Genomic DNA, 17,833 nt, shown 5'->3' with positions numbered 1-17,833 from the left:
CTGCATTCACTTACTCAACAAACATTTGTAGAGCATCCGACTGCAACTCAGACTTCAGATGATGTAATGCTTGCTCCTGGCATCCCCTATTCTTTTTCATTTTATATAAATATTACATTCAGGGTCTCTTTAATCAAATAGTTATGTCAACCCATTTGACTTTAAGATTGTCTATTCATAATAGAAACCTTTGATACTACTGTTCTTCTAAGAAATACCTGAGCTTCACTAGCTGTTAAAAGTTTTTTGCTGCTCAAACCTTTTGCCTCATCCTGAAACAGCACACATGAGGACACAGGGAACAGATGATGGTGCAAGTCCTACAGAACCAAAGAGGGAAAGGAACAAGGGGAGAGAACCATTCTGGAGTGGCTTTGGCACTTCCTGACTCCTCTCTGGAAACAAAGCCTCGTGACTTACAAAGAGGACCTCACAGTTGCTATCCAATAGGAACATAAGTGGTAAATGGCAGATTGCATTTCAATTGGAAACTGTAATAGGCAGAAATTCTATCTTTACAGTGGATAAGCCAAAGAAGAGAAGTTACTGCAGGCTCCATAAACACACATTTTCACAAACTGGAGAGAGGAGTGGGAGGTTAAAGTTTCTCCAAACCATTGTGTCCTGATTTGCAGGAGAAATTGTATTTCTTTACAATTTAATCTGCAATTAGCAAACAAAAAGAACAGATAATAACAGCATAGTCAATGCCAGCTTGGAAATACAGACCTTCATTTTTCCCCCAAAGAAAAACAGTGACTGCTGTCATAGAAAACAATAAAATGGGAAACTCCCTGATATAGCTGGATACTTAGATAAAAGCAGTTTAGTAGAGTGTAGCATGACCAATGCAGCCTTATATCAGACACACCTGTATGTAATACCTCCTCTTTCAAAGTGATTACCTTGGAAGGGCAATTCTAATACTATCAATGTTTCTCAGAATATTTAGAAAGACCTGCAGAGCCTGTAAAGATTATTTTTAGGGGCTGCCACTGTGGCTTTAAGTGGGTAAAGCCACCACCGCAGTGCTGGCAGACCATGCGAGTGCCAGTTCGAGTCCCAGCTGCTCCACTTCCAATCCAGCTCTCTGCTATGGCCTGAGACAGCAGTGGAAGATGGCCTAAGTCCTCGGGCCCCTGCACCCATGTGGGGGACCCAGAAGAAGCTCCTGGCTCCTGGCTTCAGATCGGCACAGCTCCAGCTGTTGTGGCCATCTGGGGAGTGGACTGGTGGATGGAAGACTGACTCGCTCTCTGCTTTCGCCTCTCTGTAACTCTGCCTTTCAAATAAATAAATAAATCTCTTTTTAAAAAAAGATTATTTTTAAACGTTAAACAGTTTAACTTCCCTCTAGTGTTCAGGGGTAGAGAACAGTCCCAGCTTACAAACAGCTTACAGCCTGGAGAAGGGCGCAGATGCGTGCAGGGCTGATTTTGTTAGGCAGAGCTAAGCATCAGCACAGAAGTACGTACGAGGCTCAGGACGCCAGAGGAGGAGCTCAGTGAGGGCTGCCTTTCTGGGTCAGGAAGAGCAGGTCGGGAGCAAGGGAGGAGGTTTTCCGGAGATGACACCCGACCCGCTTTTAATAGGATGACTCAAAGTAATTCAGATGAGGAGGAAGGTGGATGCAAGACCATGGGAAGGGCTGCGTGAGCAGGACGGGGGAGGGCAACGCAAACACTGCAGTGCTCTGGGGCCACAAAACTGGCAGGCGGGAGGATGGCGCCGGGCAGTGCAGGTCCCATGCTAAGGGGCCTGGATCTATGCTCGAGGGCAGGGGTTTCAGAAGCAGGTGACCATGGTGAGGTATTCCACTCAGGCAGGCCAGATAACATGCTATCTAGAGGGGGATACTCGGGGACACACAGCCTCTTTACTGTGGTAGCTGCCCCTAGTGTCATGCACTGAGCCAGGAAGAAACAGGGACCAGGTGTGGCTGTGTCTTCAGTATTTCAAAGAAAGCTGAAATTCAGGTTTTTTTTTTAAAAACCTCTCAGTTCCCAAGTGCTGGTTTATTAAAAAAAAAAAAATACTGCAGAGGACAAGTAAATATACCAAATGTGACTAAATATGGCTTAGGATTTCTCAGTCCTTAAGGAGCCTTAGTCTTTGGTAAAGCAACACCACTAAGGAGCTTTCACTTTTCTTTCTTAAAGATTTATTTATTTATTTGAAAGGCAGAGTTACAGGAAGTGGGAAAAATAAAGATAGAGATTGATCTTCCATCCACCGGTTCACTCCCCCAAATGGCCACAACAGCTGGTGCTGGGCCAGGCTGAAGCCAGGAGCCACAAACTCCATCTGGGTTTCCCACACGGGTGCAGGTGCCCAAGCACTTGGGCCATCCTCCACTGCCTTCCCAGGGTGCACACTAGCAGGGAGCTAGATTGGAGGTGGAACACCTAGAACTAGAATGGGCCCCAAGGCGATGCTGTAATGTGTGGTGGCAGCACCACAAGTGGATTAACTCACCGCGTGCACCTCAGTGCTGAGCCCCCAATGACAAGAGTTTAAAGGCCAGTGATGCAGCTAGATGTCACATTGGAAGGATGCCCCAGTGGCAAATGGCGAGGACAACTGGAAAGAGGTAAGACTGGAAGCTAGAAGAACACAGCCTCTCCAGTGTGTGATTAGGTTTTCATTTTCTTTTATAAACTCCAATAAAAGTCATCTAGACTCAAGTCTCATAAGTAAACCTAGTCCTAGAGCTGGATACCGATCAGCTGTTAGATAAAACCAAAAGAGGAATATTCACCTAATGAGATGTTTGCTTACATGGCTCACAACACGTGTCGGGAGGCCATCACAGAAGTTGTGAATGATGTTCCGGTGGCTCAGGACGTGGACCCTCCAGGTGTGACCGACCACTCACAGGGACACACTGTGTGCATGTCTGACTTCTACAACTTGGCACTGCAGGGCAGCTCCTCCACCATCACCCCCCTGCCTCGTGTCCTGCATGAGCATCCAACCTCAGCCAGACCTCAGGGCTGGGATGGGAGCCCACGTCTATCGCCATATAGTCCCTGATCCTCGTGCTGCTGTTTGAGGTCCTATGGCTGATAGCTTCACAGATGCTGCCTAAACATTTCTGCCACTCTCGTCCTCTCCCCCCTTCCCATGATTTCAATGTACGCACCTGCGTTATCTGTACATGCTTGTCTTCTACTAGGCAGCCAACATTTCGGAGAGGTGAGCTCTCGTCAATGATCTTCTCGTTGCTTCTACAACACCCTGGGTGAGTAAGCTGCCATTGAGTGAGCATCCAAAAAACGTTGGTTCAGGGAGACAATGTCTCATGACTTAATAATCACACTGTGCTCAGCAAAATTCATAAGGCAGGTTTGCCTTGAAACCCATCTAAGGGCATTTAGTTACAGCAACACCTGAACAATCTCTCCCAAGACAAAAGTGAGGTCAGCATTATGAAGAGGCTCAAGGTTCCAAGGTACAGGAGTGCTTTAAACAGTTTATGGACAAATGGCATTAAATGTATGGGTTTATTTTGGTGGGAAAGTTCTTTTTCGTAATTTGTAGAACATGCATATTGTGGAAAAACTATTCATGGATTTCTTTTCCTATTTCTTTACTTATTTATTTTGAAAGGCAGAGAGAGAAACAGAAATCTCTCATACCATGGTTCACTCCCCAAAGACCTGCGACAGTCAAGAATGGGCCTGGCTAGGCCAGAAGCTGGGAACTCCAGGTCTCCCACATGGGTGGTAGGGATCCAAGTTCTTGATAAGAACAGATACTACACTTGATCTTAACCAAAAGGCCGAGAAGCGATGGGACCCAAGTTCTTGAGCCATTACCTGCTGCCTCCCAGGGTGCCTATTAGTAATAAGCAGAAATTAGGAGTGGAGGCAGGACTTGAACCAGACACAGGTGTCCCAAGCAGCGTCTTAACTTCTGTGCCAAACAACTGCTACTATGCATGGATTTCAAAACCATTTTTCACAATAAACTCATACTTTTAATTCCATTTGTCCATGAACTTTTTGAAGTATCTGCATATAAGAGCAACAGTATCAAGCCCAGCTCACTCCCAATTACTATCTAAATGTTACAGTAATAAGAGTGAGGCAGGTAAAATATTTTTATTGTTACTGATTACATAGGTCAGTTATTGCTCCTTCAAGAATTGATCTAGTCTAATCAAACTACAGTCTTACCCCACCAAGTAGCTTTGAAAACCAGATGATAATCACCATGTTTATTCCTACTGAGTACCATAAGATGGTTACAAAACAGTAAGAGTGCCTGCAAAGATGGAACTTATCATTAACCCAGGGTAATCCTGGACAAAAGCATTCAGCTTCCTGAATTTAGACAAGATGCTACTTTATTACTGGTAATAGCAGAAAAATGATACTAAACATGACAACCAGGTTTGGACATGGATGGCTGATCAGTCCATGGAAAGTCGCTAGAAAAGAAAAAAAAAAGTCTGACTGCTTAGCTCAACAGTCACACAGAAAAGATAACCTGCATGTAATCTTGCTATGATGCTCTAGAAATCATAATTAAGAAAAGAGGAGCTCATCAGAAGTTGCACAAGATAGCACAGGTGACAAGGGACTGGTCAGAACAGTACTGCATACAGTACAATCACCCTGGAGTGGAAGGGGGAAGAGAAAATTGTCTACAATGCAGGTTACTGCACTCCTCTGCAGTAAAGAGCTGTCAGCTCCATGATGCCCTGAGTAACCACACTCGCTTTGAGACCTGAGCAGATCCGGCGCCAGGAAGCAGTGAGGATGGACAAAGCACTAGCTGCATTTTAAGCGCTCAGTAGCCACACGTGGCAGAATACTGGCTATCATATGGAGCAGCATAACATGGAACATTGCCGTCACTTTTTTATTGAACATAGCTGGGCTAGCAAGTGAACATTCCTACTGCTCAGCTAGGTCTGAAGAGAAACTCAGAGTCCAAGCCAAGAGTTTTGTTCACCAAGCATGGTAGAGATGCCCTGCCTGATCTGCTGATTTATCGTCATAAATCAGAAACATTTGGGGACACAAAGACTAGTTATCTTTATTAGTAAAGGAGTCTCTCCGACCACCATCTTTTTCTTTATCAGGGGGTGGGAATGTGGGCAGGAAAAGAAAGAGAAAAATGCAGGACATCAGAAACTCCTTACGTTCCTCTTATCCAACAAGCTGCAAAAATGGCCAAAACCGGAGAGATTTTTAGATGTACTTTCTGCACCACCCCTTTCCTTCCTGTTAAATAAAACAGGTAAAGGCAACAAACAACAGTAACAACAGGAGCCAGGAAAAGGGAGTCGAGAAAATCACCAAGAACGCAATGGATGGCTATCCCAAGACTCTCCCACTCATCAAGCCCCATGAATGTGTGGGAACAATCCAACAAAGCCACATTAATTTTAAAAGTTACCAACTCCTAGGAGGAGGCCACAAGATTTGCTGCCAACCATTTAAAGTATTGAGTTTTCATCAAGAGCAACACACTCTGGTTCCACTAGTTAATTCCTGAGCAAATAGAAGAATCACGTTAAGTGACCTTCCATTTTCAAAGCCCCTTAGATTTCTGAGGTCACCTGGCCCTCAGACAAATGCCATGGCTGATAGGAAATAAAAACGAATGGCAGCAGTAATATGCTACCTGTTAGCAGAACTTCCCTGTACATGGTCTTTATTACATGATGGAAAAAAATACATTTCGGAGTTTAAAGTAGACAGTTTCAATATTCAGTCAAAGAGCAAACTACAACTGATTGAAGGACAAGGAAAAAGAGTCAGTAGTCCTCAGACACTGAATGCTCTTAAAAGTCTTTCTATCGCTGCCTAAAGGTTTGCAGTCAACTTTGCCATGATACCTCTCTGGCCACATGGAGGAAAACTGGACATCTCAGTGACAGGCTAATCTGAATGTAAGCTAAAATCTAACCAGCAGACAAAACAAAAACAACAAAGCTGCTAACATAACTGCTTCCGGGCAGGACAGCATATCCATTTGCGGGCAGAAGGCTGCAAGAAATAGCAGGCTGGGAAACTTCAAACTGCAAGCCTTGAAAGCCCTTCTAAGATGCACGGCACTGCTGCCTTCTCTGCCTCCTAACCACCGCCCTGGCACGGTGGCTGCGAGACAAAGCTGAGGATGCTGCAGTACACGGCACCCCAGAAGCTGGGCAAGCTGCAGCCACATGTCATCACGGAGAGAAAACATCACGAGAATCAGACCTCTGCTCTCTGTACCAGCACGTTTCAACCGCTATACAAATGCTCAGCAGCAGAGTTACCAGCAGAAGTTACCAAACCCCGCAGCTGTCACGTCTGCTGCCCACTGCCCGTTCCGGGCTTTGCCCTCCACAGTCGCCCTCGAGGTCCGTCGTCCTCCTGCTTGCTCAGCGTTTCAGGGGAGATGGGAAAGGAACGGCTTGACCCCCTGCCCTTGGAAGGGATGCACCCTTCTGTCACCGGGTCTAACTCATCCCCTTTAAGGAGCCGCTCAGGTCATGAAAGTAAATAGAAATTATCTGATGCACCAGAAGGAGGGTGGGGAGGCATTCACTTACATCTTGATAACTCCGGTTTCCTCTTTCTGATGAGGACGGAGTTGCTGGTTGCTATTTACGTAAGTGAATGAGTGAAAATTAAGGAAGGCTAGGTCAGGAAAGCAACTTGGGATCAAAAGGACAGAGGATCTGACATCTCTTAAAGCTGCTCCCCGTTCCATGCATCCACAGCCCTCCAGTGTGCAGACGCCGCCAGCAAACTGTGCTGGGGGTTTGCAGGCACTCCCAGCGCAGTCTGTGGAAGGTGCTCCAGGCAGTGGGGGGAGACAGGGCTGGCTCGGGCCACGTCCAGGGGGTAGGGCTAAGGCGTACCTTTGGGTCTTCTGGAATTTCCGTTCTTTTGCTGCTCATCTTCCTCATTAATGGTGAATAAACCAAGGGGAATTGGCCTCGCATTGGTCTTCTTCAGTCTCTCTTGTCGGATAGCTGTAGCTGATCCAGGCATACCGCTGCTGCTACTCGTTTGTTTTAATTTTTATATTAAAAATATATGCTTATGTAATTGCAGCTCCTAGGAAGCTGCTAGTTTCTAAGCTGCCGCTTCATTTGAGCGCTTGTAATAGATCCTCTATGGGTGAACAGTGTGCAAACAGCTGACAGATACCACCAGCCACTTGGCAACTGAGGCCCCGCGGTTCCCCCTCACCTAGCAGCAGCCCAGCCCCCTCCCGCTGACTCCCCCCGCAGGCACATGCGCTGGCCAGTGCACGGGCGCATACGCGCGCACACACACACACACACACACACCGCTTCCAGAAAAGCCCTATTAAAGGCTGGCTGGTTCAGTTGCTCCCTGCACTGCCTAACCTGTTCAATCAGATCCCAGCTTCTCCTCTGCGCCGCAGCACTTTTCCCAATCTTCTTCTCGCTACTGCACAGTACAATATTTAGCCGGCAGCCGAGAGCGGAAAAGATGATCCGCCGCTGCCGGGAACAGTTGCCCGGACAACCCGACATCCCTAATCAAGGAGGGCTGGGAGCGGCGGCTGGGCGGCTCTGGCTGCAGAGGCTGGGTCCTGGGAACTCACCAGCATTGAGTTTCAGGGGGAGGTCCGGGGTCGGCTCTCGGTGCTCCTGCTCCAGCAGGGGCAGCAGCGGCAGAGCCGCAGGGTTGGAAACGGAGCTCTGTTTGCACAAGCGGAGGCGCACTCCCCGGAAAGAAGACTGGCCCAGGCAAGAGGTTTTCTCTCTCTTTTCCTTATATCTATCACAAGGAGGTTTGCCAAGTCCCTGGAGGAATGAAGGCACGGCCAGGGACACCTCCCCACCTCCTGCCCGCAGCTGGCTCAACTGCAGAGCCTGTATAAACAACGGGCCCAGGCTCAGCAGCACCTGTCACAAGGACCGTCCACTAGTGCCACATCCCAGAGGCCCGGGGGGAGGGGGGAGAGACCTGTGCCTCTCTCCCAGCAGACAGAGGGCAAGGCAGAGCGCCTCCTCTGCAGGTCAAGCTGGAAGGACAGAAATGAGACAGGAGACTCCACCCAAGGGAGAACCGCAGCCTGACTGTGCCCAGCACGGCCCCAGTCCCCTCCACCCTGGCCATCACCCCCTGCCCCTGGGGTGGGGTACTGATCAGTTCTCTACACTGGACTTGATGCTGGCTCTTCATCGGACTGTTTTCTTCAAAGCACGCAACTGTATGATTACTGCTTTCTCCTGGAACAAACCAAGACTCTATCTTGGTTGCTTAAAATTTATGCCATGGACACACACACACCCAAAATACACTGACAATAAATGACATTAAGAATGTCAACTGGAAACAAGAAAAAAAAACTTTTTTTCACTTTTTATTTTTAATTTTTTTTTTTGACAGGGACAGTGAGAGAGAGAGAGAGAGAGAAAAGTCTTCCTTTTTGCCCTTGGTTCACCCTCCAATGGCCACCGCTGCCGGCCGGCGCACCACACTGATCCGAAGCCAGGAACCAGGTGCTTCTCCTAGTCTCCCATGCGGGTGCAGGGCCCAAGCACTTGGGCCATCCTCCACTGCACATCCGGGCCATAGCAGAGGGCTGGCCTGGAAGAGAGGCAACCGGGACAGAATCCAGTGCCCCAACTGGGACTAGAACCGGGTGTGCCAGGGCCGCAAGACGGAGGATTAGCCTACTGAGCCGCAGCGCCGGCCTTTTTCACTTTTTAATCAAAATCAAATTTAATTGAAAGCCAAAGCGATCCTACTCCCTACTTTTTCTCAGTATGTCAACCTACTTATTCAAAAGAGGAACCTGAGGTTTGTTTGTTTTGTTTTTTTACAATTTTTATTTTTCATTTTATTTGAAAAACAAAGAGACAGACACAGAGATCTTCCATTCACTAGTTCACTCCTCAAATGCCCGAAACAGCCAGGGCCTGGTCAAACCAAAGTCACGAGCCAGAACTCAGCCCAGGTCCCACATGTGGGTAGCAAGGACCCAAGTACTTAAACCATCACCCGCTACCTCCCATAGCATACGTTAGCAGGAAACAGGATGGGAAATAGAGAAGCCAGGCACTCAAGATATGGGATGGATGTGGGCGCCTAACTGCTGTATCAAATGCCTGCCCCCGGGGATTCAAAGGCAAGGAAAACATGCTCTCTACAACCCCTAGTGTACCACAGTAATTCTGTATAATTCACTTTATTCCTCTCAATGCCTCAGTTTTCTCTGTAAAAAATGGGATGATGACGTCATTTACCTTATGGGATTAAGGATGAGGATTAAATTTGTGTAGTAGTAGTAAAAGGTGCTTAGCAAACATCAACTGTTATCCTATTTTATAATGCATTGGTTGTAGCTAGTCCATCTTTTGCTTTGTGATAATTTTCAAGGTGTTTCCATTTCTGTCTCCTCATTCTGCCCAGTTCAGTGCTCAGGATGCACTAAGAGGTTAACAAATCTGTGCTGAGAATAAAAAAGCAATCTTCAGAATCTTTTCTCCAAAGGGGGGGGGATTTAGTTAACACATGTTGAGATATGCAGCTTGAAGAAATGCTGGGAATTTCAGATATTGATTTTATTTAATCATGTTTTTCTACTCATTGGTTCTCTGGAATGAAATAGGGTGAAGTTTAGAAAAGGGTCTGAGAAAACAACCAAATCATCTTTTTACAGGCAAGGAAGCTGAGGCCCACAAAGTGGAAGTTCCCATTCAGGCCCAGTGCTTGCTGGCAGCCAAGTCTACAGCTCAAACTCCCCTTCTTCCCCTAAGACAAACGTTTGACTTTGTATTTTAGGACACTTGTGGGAATGCAAGGAAGGGGGAATGCATGACTCAAATATTCAAGATCTTACTTCTTAAGAAATAAACAGCAGGAGCTGGTATAGTGGGTGAAACAGCTGCCTGTAGTGCCAGCATCCCCTATAGGTGCTGGTTTGAGTCCCGGCTGCTCCACTTCCAATCCAGCTCTCTGCTATGGCCTGAGAAAGCAGCAGAAGATGGTCCAAGTCCTTGGGCCCCTGCGCCCACATGAGAGATCCAGAAAAAGGTCCTGGCTCCTGGCTTTGGATCGGCCCAGTTCCAGCTGTTGTAGCCATTTGGGGAGTGAACCAGCGGATGGAAGATTTCTCTTTCTCTCCCTGCCTCTGCCTCTCTAACTCCACCTTTCAAATAAATAAATAAATAAATATTTAAAAAAAAATATTGGGGGGCCAGCGCCGCGGCTCACTAGGCTAATCCTCCACCTGCAGTGCCAGCACCCCGGGTTCTAGTCCCCGGTTGGGGCGCCGGATTCTGTCCCAATTGCTTCTCTTTCAGTCCAGCTCTCTGCTGTGGCCCAGGAGTGCAGTGGAGGATGGCCCAAGTGCTTGGGCCCTGCACCCGCATGGGAGACCAGGAGGAAGCACCTGGCTCCTAGCTTCGGATTGGCGCAGCGCGCCGGTAGAGGCCATTTCGGGGGTGAACCAACGGAAGGAAGACCTTTCTCTCTGTCTCTCTCTCACTGTCTAATTCTGCTTGCCAAAAAAAAAAAAAAAAAAAAAGTGGGTATAAACAGTAAATGTAACATGCTCTGTAATTTCCTATATTTGATAAAGGTTTCCTGAATTACAGATGTTATTTCCTATTTTCTGTAATCATATGACCAAACACAGGTGTAACATATGCCAGTATCATACATATATACATCATTTATTTTTGAAAATAACTTCAATTCCACTTTAGTTTCTTTCTTCTACTTCTAGAGAATCAGCTCAGTACTTACAAGAGAAAAAAATGAGAGGGAAACAAAAAACCCATGCATAAAATCAGCATGGTCTGAAACTACCTTTTGGTGGAGAAAATGAAAATCTATGTCTCAAGCAAACCAATTTCATGTAGAAACAACCCTCAGCCTAACAATGCTGTTGCTGTCCTAATAGCCAACAGAGTGTGACTTACTCCAAGGGGCACAACAAACACTCCTTCAGGAGGAAAAGCCAGAGGAAGGGATCTCTGCCTCCACTTTCCAAATAAAAACACAAGATGGCAACATTTGAGGAAGAAAGCCAATCACCTTCCTAAGAGTGGTTCTAATAGAGCCAAGTGTGAGCTGAAATCCAGAGGACTCCAGCACAAGATGTACTGTCCACTGCTGTCACAGCTGGCCTAGATGCACCAGACATGGTGACAGCAGGACCTAAAGCCACCAAGAGCTTACCTTGTCCTGGTAAGACGATGCATGTCCCCAAGGAGCTCTCCTTGGCTCTGTCCTGTACCTGAGGCATCTGTTAGAATACAGGCACCAGGGGAAGTGAGGTTACAGGACCTAGATGACCCCAGAGGAGAGCAGAACTGCTCCTCCCTCCCCATCCCAAGCTCCATAATGGTTTTTATCAGTTTTCCTTTTCAGTTCACTGCTGGGGAATATTCTTCAATGATGGAGATGGGATTCTTCACCTCCCACCTTGAGCAAGCTCAAAAATTCTACCCTGTTTCCAAGTCTGAAAGTCACAAAAATGGTCATTTCTTTTTTTTTTAATATTTTATTTATTTATTTGAGAGGTAGGGTTACAGAGAGAGGGAGAGACAGAGAGGAAGACCTTCCATCTGCTGCTTCACTCCCCAAATGGCTGCAATGGCCGGAGCTGAGTTGATGTGAAGCCAGAAGCCAGGAGGTTCTTCCTGGTCTCCCACATGGGTGCAGGGGCCCAAGCACCTGGACCATCTTCCGCTGCTTTTCCAGGCCATAAACAGAGAGCTGGATTGGAAGAGGAGCAGCCCCAACAGGAACTGGTGTCCATATGGATGCTGGCACTGCAGGTGAAGGCTTAGCCTACTATGCCACAGCCCCAGGCCCGAAGATGACCATTTCTTAAGGAGTACAAACTATTGTTAAAACTATGTACTGGGGAGAAATAAGCCTAACCAAACGAGGCCAAAAAGCTGCCACTGTCATACAACCCATGAGGCAGTGTGAGGTCAAGCCAGAGAAGGGAGCAAAACAAACCCAGCAACTGGGTGCATGCTCATCTGCACGCCAGGGGCGGTGCAAAGGTGCGTTAGCCACGGTGGCACTGAGAGGAGCCACAGCCACTGACTCACCCGGGTGCCGGGAGGGTCAAGTCAGTCACTTGGGTCACTGAGACAGGGTTAAACCCCGGCCATTTGTTCTGAAGTCAAGATGCTTTCATCCTGCTGCCTTCACTCCAAGGTCAACCAGCTGGGTCACAGTCACAGCTGTGACCAGTCACAAGAAAGCAAACAGCCCAAGATCCAGTAACAGTAATAAAGGCGCCTTTCCCCTAATCACGCAGTACACATTTCCCCTATCACTTAAGACACACAAATACCTTGGAGATCAGTTTCCAAGATGGTCAAATCCCATCTTTAAGGGAGACAGAAATGGAATTTACACAATTCCAGGAATACTGTGGCTCCAACACTGTAGGGGCACAGGGTAACTGTCTTCTGCCAATTCCCTTTCTCTTTTACACTTTGATCAAAAACAAAAGCAAAGTATGCAAATGACGATGGTGGGATGGTAAATGTAATATTCCCCACTGTCAAATGAATACCATTATGAGTTTCCAAATTCATCCTGGCACAACTATCCCCACACGCCACCTGCAGATACAGTATCTCCACTCAGTCTCTAAGGAAAAGGAGACATGCAGACGTCCAATGGGAAGATTTTATAAGTGTTTCTGTTTAAATTGCTAAAATAATACCTGATGTATTGATGGAGATTTTGTTCAATCCTGAGAGAAATGACACTGCCTAGTGCAAAAGGGTAGATTTTACAAATAGACCAGATTTATACTGAGAAATAAATGTTTGCAGTAGAATCATAAAATGCACTCACATCCATAGATAAAAATTTTACCCAGCTCCTATGACAAGCAGTCCAATGTCTGTCCCCACGCCCTTAGTCCACGATGGATTCAAATCTCTTTGTCCTCCTGCCTTGGCTGGCTGGCACTCCTGGCCTAGCTCCAGCAGTGACGTGGGTGAGTATTGAGCAGGGTTGGACTTGTGCTCTTTAAGGAAAGGACACTCGTGGCTTGAGCCCAGCTGCCACAGTGCCATATAAAAGACCCCACAAATACAGGCACATTCTCTCTCTCTCTCTCTCTCTCTCTCTCACTCTCACTCTCACACTCTCACACTCTCACACACACACACACACACACACCAGGCTTCTGTTCACATCTATGCTTCCTAGGCCTCTATTTTGTGCACATAAGACTGGAAAATAACATAGCCCATGAGAGAGTCCAAGAAATCTGCTTAACCAGTGAACACTATACCTACAATTTTCCTTTCTAAAAGCCTAGTGAGCCTCACTGGAAGAGCCCGAGTTGTACTATTCAAGGACTGCAGTGGGAACCAGCAATCAGTACTGCCGGCTTGAGCGGCAGTCATGGGTAAGCGACGAGTTCAATACACCTGTAAGTGATTTACCTTCCAGTGGCGTCCAGAAGTGCCAGACATGATTAACTTTTCCAAACTACAGGGCTTGGTAATTTTAAAAATACTTAATGCATCTATCCAAGGTAAGACTCAATTTACTTCTAAGCAGGAGTTTTAGAAGGGCACATTTTAGGGCAACTACAGGGTTTGTAAACAACAGAGCAGCTCAGGGTGAAGAGACTCAAACTGCCACTGAGGAACAGAGGGTCCCAGCTGCTTCCTTCCCATGCTGGAAGCCAAAGGATTCCCTTCGGTTTCCTAGAGTGACACCAGTCACTGATGGCCTCCTTGCTGATAAAGGGACAACATTCTGCCATCTTGCAGCATTACGCATGGCTTCCCAGAGGCTGCTGGACAAAGAAACACTGCACAAAGAAATGCTGACCCTTTGAAAGGAAAACAGAAAGGCAGGTTTACTTTGATCTTATTTACTTGGCCACTTTTTGTTAACAGGCAGAAAAAAAAAGAACACAGTAAATACTACTCTAGTAGCAGCAATGCCAGCAGCCAAGAAGGGCTAGGTCCCTGCCGGGTGCCTTTTGTAACACTTCTGTAAATCTGCTGCATATTGAACACTGCATGGTGCCAAGAGAGTGCATTTTCCCAGGCCTGCTATCCGGCACACAAAGTTCAACCCAAGGGCTTCATTTACATGCATTTAAGGTGTGTGTGGACACTTCGCTTCCCGTAAAACTCTTTCCCACTAAACACTGGGTATCACAGGTAAGCTGTGAATATTGTGAAATGCCACATTGAAGCGTAACCTGGTAGCAGATGTGAGCATGCCTCTTGGCCTCTTGTTCATTAGTCTCACAGACAATACTTTTTAAAATGTATATTACATAAACTTCTGAATTCCGTGACAATGTGCACAGAAGGTCCTCTCCACTAATCATGATACCCTCACTGGGCCAGAAATCCAACCTTACAGATCCCCAGTAAGGCAAAGAGATCCGTCACTGGGCTCAGCAGGAGAGTCACACAAATGTCCAGACTGTGACGCTAAAGGTCTCCTAATTCCTCAGGGATCTATGAGCAATGAAGTATTTAATTGAGCTTTGCTGCTGAGCCACACGATTAGAAAGAGAAGAGAATTAAGGAATCACAGTTCCCCGTTTGCTTTAGGAGTGGCAAAGTCATGTCAAGGATGCCAGGTGGGCTGGAGGATGCCACCTGATACCAGGCAGCGGGGAGCCACTTAGGAATGCTGATCTGTAAGGGTCACGATGGAACTGGGAGGGAGGAGAGAGACTTGAGGTGGAGAAGCCAGTCAGACAGCTACTCCTGCGCAGGTGGAGAAAAGGATCCTTCAGGGGTGGACATGGGTACAGACAGCGAAAACAGGATTAGGAGACTCAGCCATGCTTGCTGTTTTAACAGGCACCCCTCCCACAGTGTGGAAGACTATTTCAGAGGGCTGACCGTGGATACCAAGTTCGTGCAACTGTCCAGATGAGAGGTAGAAAAGTGAGCGATGGAAAGGAAAGGGGGTGATGCTTTTAATGAAGACTTATAGGAGAACAAGGGCTTCGTATCTGTAGAGAAATCAAAGCTGGGAGATGGACAGGACTGGATCCAAAGCAACCTCAACAAGTGGAGATAATGTGGCAATATCATTTATCCAAAGCAACCTCAAAAGGCAGCAATATCTAGATAGATTAATTCGGGATGGATTCGTGTGAAAATCTCTTTATATAACAGGAAAGCTCAACTGCACAAGTACAAAACGAAGGTGTGCTCAGGCCACAGCAGAAATGGGAAGGAGGGCACTTGGGCAACAAGCTCCCCACAGCATCAGCATGAACAGGCAGGAGAAGGCCTCGCGGCGTGGGTACTGGGCAAGATCAGCACATGCCCGGCACGCAGAAAAGGAGAACAAGCCCTTTCTGTGTTCTGGTTCTCACAGCACGAGGTTCCGAGCAAGACGTTTCAAACGGGATGATAAATGGGAACACAGCAAAAGGGGAGCAACCTAGGATCTATCCTAACTATTCCAGGCCATAACACAGGACGGTCATCTGTAAGAGGGTACAATTCCTCTGGGGAAAATAAGACAGGACTCCAGAGGAATCAAACAACTGGATGCTAACATGTGGAACTACTTTTAGTGCAGCTCTGGAAGACAGAACTCGGATGAGGGCTGGGGAGTTACTGGAATGGAACAAGCTGTGGACAAACACTACCATGGGACGGTAACAGCGCACCAGTGCACTGTGCATGGCTGGATTCTTAGATCTCGCGTTTCTTCTGATCCTGTGACTCCATGACTTGATGAAAGCAGGCACTCAAGTTATACACTCGGGAAAGCACGCAGGCCCCGAGACAAAGCAAGACGCAGATAAGCCCTTCCTTCTGGCTGCCGCTGAACCTCTGCACTTACTAACAGACACAAACGAGTCCCATGTGGCTTCATTCTGTTGGCAATTCCGCAGTTGTAGGTTTCAGTTTTTAATTATTTTTTAAATTCTTTATTTGAAAGGCGGAAATAGAGACAAACCTTCTACCCACTAGTTCACTCCTCAAATGTCTGCAACAGCTGAGGCTTGGCCTGGCCAAAGCCAAGAACCTGAAATTCCATTCCGTTCTTCCACTGGGGTGATAGGGGTCCAAGTCCTTGAGTCATCACCTGCTGCCTCCCAGGTGCCCATTAGCAGGAAACCCAGGCCTAGAACCCAGATACTCTTGATATGGGGTGCGGGCAACGCAACTGGAGTCTTAGTCACTGTACCCAACACCCAACCCTGTGGTTGCATAGTTTCACTTATACCACTGATGCCTCCCAGAGGCTTCAGTCTTAAAACTAAACAACAGACGTGACAGAACATTTGCTCAGTGCTCTGCTTTGTTGAGGACCACACTGCTCTCATTTCCGCACCTACAGCTTGCAGGCTTCCCACCTTTTCCCACCTACCCACAACTTGGTGAAAACCTACTGAGAAAAATGAGTAAGAATCACAGCTCTTCCCTCCCTGTGGTGGATCACTGGGGCTGCGTGACTTTGGAGGTGGCATCCCCAGGTTTGCGAGTACAGGGCAACACTTAACAGCAGCATTATTACTTCATGGGCATTTCATTTTTTCATTAAGATTTATTTATTTTAATTGAGGGGCAGAGGCAGGGGGGGGGAGAGAAAGAGAGAGAGGGAGGGAGGGAGAGGGAGAGGGGGAAAGAGGGAGGGAGGGAGGGAGGGAGGGGGAGGAAGAGGGAGAGGAAGAGGGAGAGGGAGAGAGAGAGAGATGTCTTCCATCCACTGGTTCACTCCCCAAACGGCAGCTGGGCCAATTGAAAGCCAGGAGCTTCTTTCAGGTCTCCCACGTAGGTGCAGGGACCCAAGGACTTGGGCCATCTTCCACTGCTTTCCCAGGCCACAGCAGAGAGCTGGACTGGAAGTGGAGCAGCTGAGGCTCTAACAGGCGCCCATATGGGATGCTAGCACTGCAGACAGCGGCTTTACCCGTTACTCCACAGGGCCAGACCCCTTCATGGGCATTTTAAAGACAATGACAGCTCTAAATCTTTAGGACAGTAAAGAGAGTAAAGAGTCACATGAGTCAAGAACAATGTATTCAATATTCATATCAGAATGAACTGGGACTTTTCCTTAACCCTGACTGTTGCTACTTTGTCCCTCCTCTGAATTCTCTGTCCTAAAACTCCCTGAAATTAAAACAGACAACAGTTGAGATTTTAATTTGAAGAAGGCATTAATATCCTCTTTTTCTACCATAAAAATCAGACAACATTTATTTTTAAGTTTATCAATTAAATAACAGAAACGATATGCATGACTCTGGAGGAAACTCCAGAGAAAGAGAAGCGACGTGGTTTTGGTTCTGATTCTCCAGAGAGAAAGAGAGCAGGTATGGATGTGTATCGTGAGGCCTGCTGCGATCGTGGGGGCCGGGGAGCAGGCTGGGGTCTCTGGCAGTTCCTCAGGAACCTGCTCTCCCCGGAAGCCATGGGCCTTCAACTGTTGGGACCAGGCCCACCTGCACTAGCAGTCAGATGATGGTAGAGGTGCATTGCAGTCCATGTCCAAGTCGTCGTGCTGAGAATGAAGGCATGCCACTTAAACATTAGAGGCTTCCCTGTAAATGATCCCTCTGTGAACACGCCTCCCTGACGTGGGAGGACATCAGCCAACACTGTGATGGTCTTTGAAAAGAACGTGCACAATTGGGGTCGGGGGTCTCAGACTACATCTCCCTTTATTTTCACCAAGGATCTCCTGTGGAGACACCAATACTGGGCGGCTCTAAAGCATTACAGAATAAATCCCTTTTAATCATTAAAAAATCTAAGCAGGCCGGCCGTCTCAGTATTAAATGGAACTCAAAGTACAAACAGGTGGATGTTTTTCCCCAAAATATCCTTTGCTGTAGTCGCAAAGCAACCCCACTGTCTCACTTAGAGGGA

General features: G+C 47.2%; 1 protein-coding gene and 1 pseudogene across 10 annotated transcripts in view; both read right to left on the bottom strand.

Moving 5' to 3' along the window:
* Positions 1-17,833, bottom strand: part of MAP7 (microtubule associated protein 7) — a 194,355-nt gene that overhangs the window by 161,431 nt on the left and 15,091 nt on the right. For 2 of the 10 annotated variants that reach the window (XM_070073525.1, XM_008263564.4), the window contains exon 1: positions 6,860-7,164. The exons of 2 other annotated variants lie outside the window; for them this stretch is intronic. In XM_070073525.1, coding sequence (XP_069929626.1) covers positions 6,860-6,992 — 133 coding nt within the window. In that variant the 5' untranslated portion in view covers positions 6,993-7,164. Of the gene's footprint in view, positions 1-6,859; positions 7,166-7,354; positions 7,506-7,575; positions 7,776-17,833 lie in introns of those variants that run through there. 6 more of the 10 variants (XM_008263562.4, XM_008263565.4, XM_070073522.1 and 3 more) reach the window with 5 other exon arrangements.
* On the bottom strand, positions 3,692-3,793 carry LOC127493281 (U2 spliceosomal RNA; annotated as a pseudogene).

The sequence above is a fragment of the Oryctolagus cuniculus genome, chromosome 5 (assembly GCF_964237555.1).
Source record: "Oryctolagus cuniculus chromosome 5, mOryCun1.1, whole genome shotgun sequence".
In the NCBI taxonomy this organism is placed as follows: domain Eukaryota; kingdom Metazoa; phylum Chordata; class Mammalia; order Lagomorpha; family Leporidae; genus Oryctolagus; species Oryctolagus cuniculus.
This window is presented reverse-complemented; position numbering and strand designations above follow the sequence as displayed.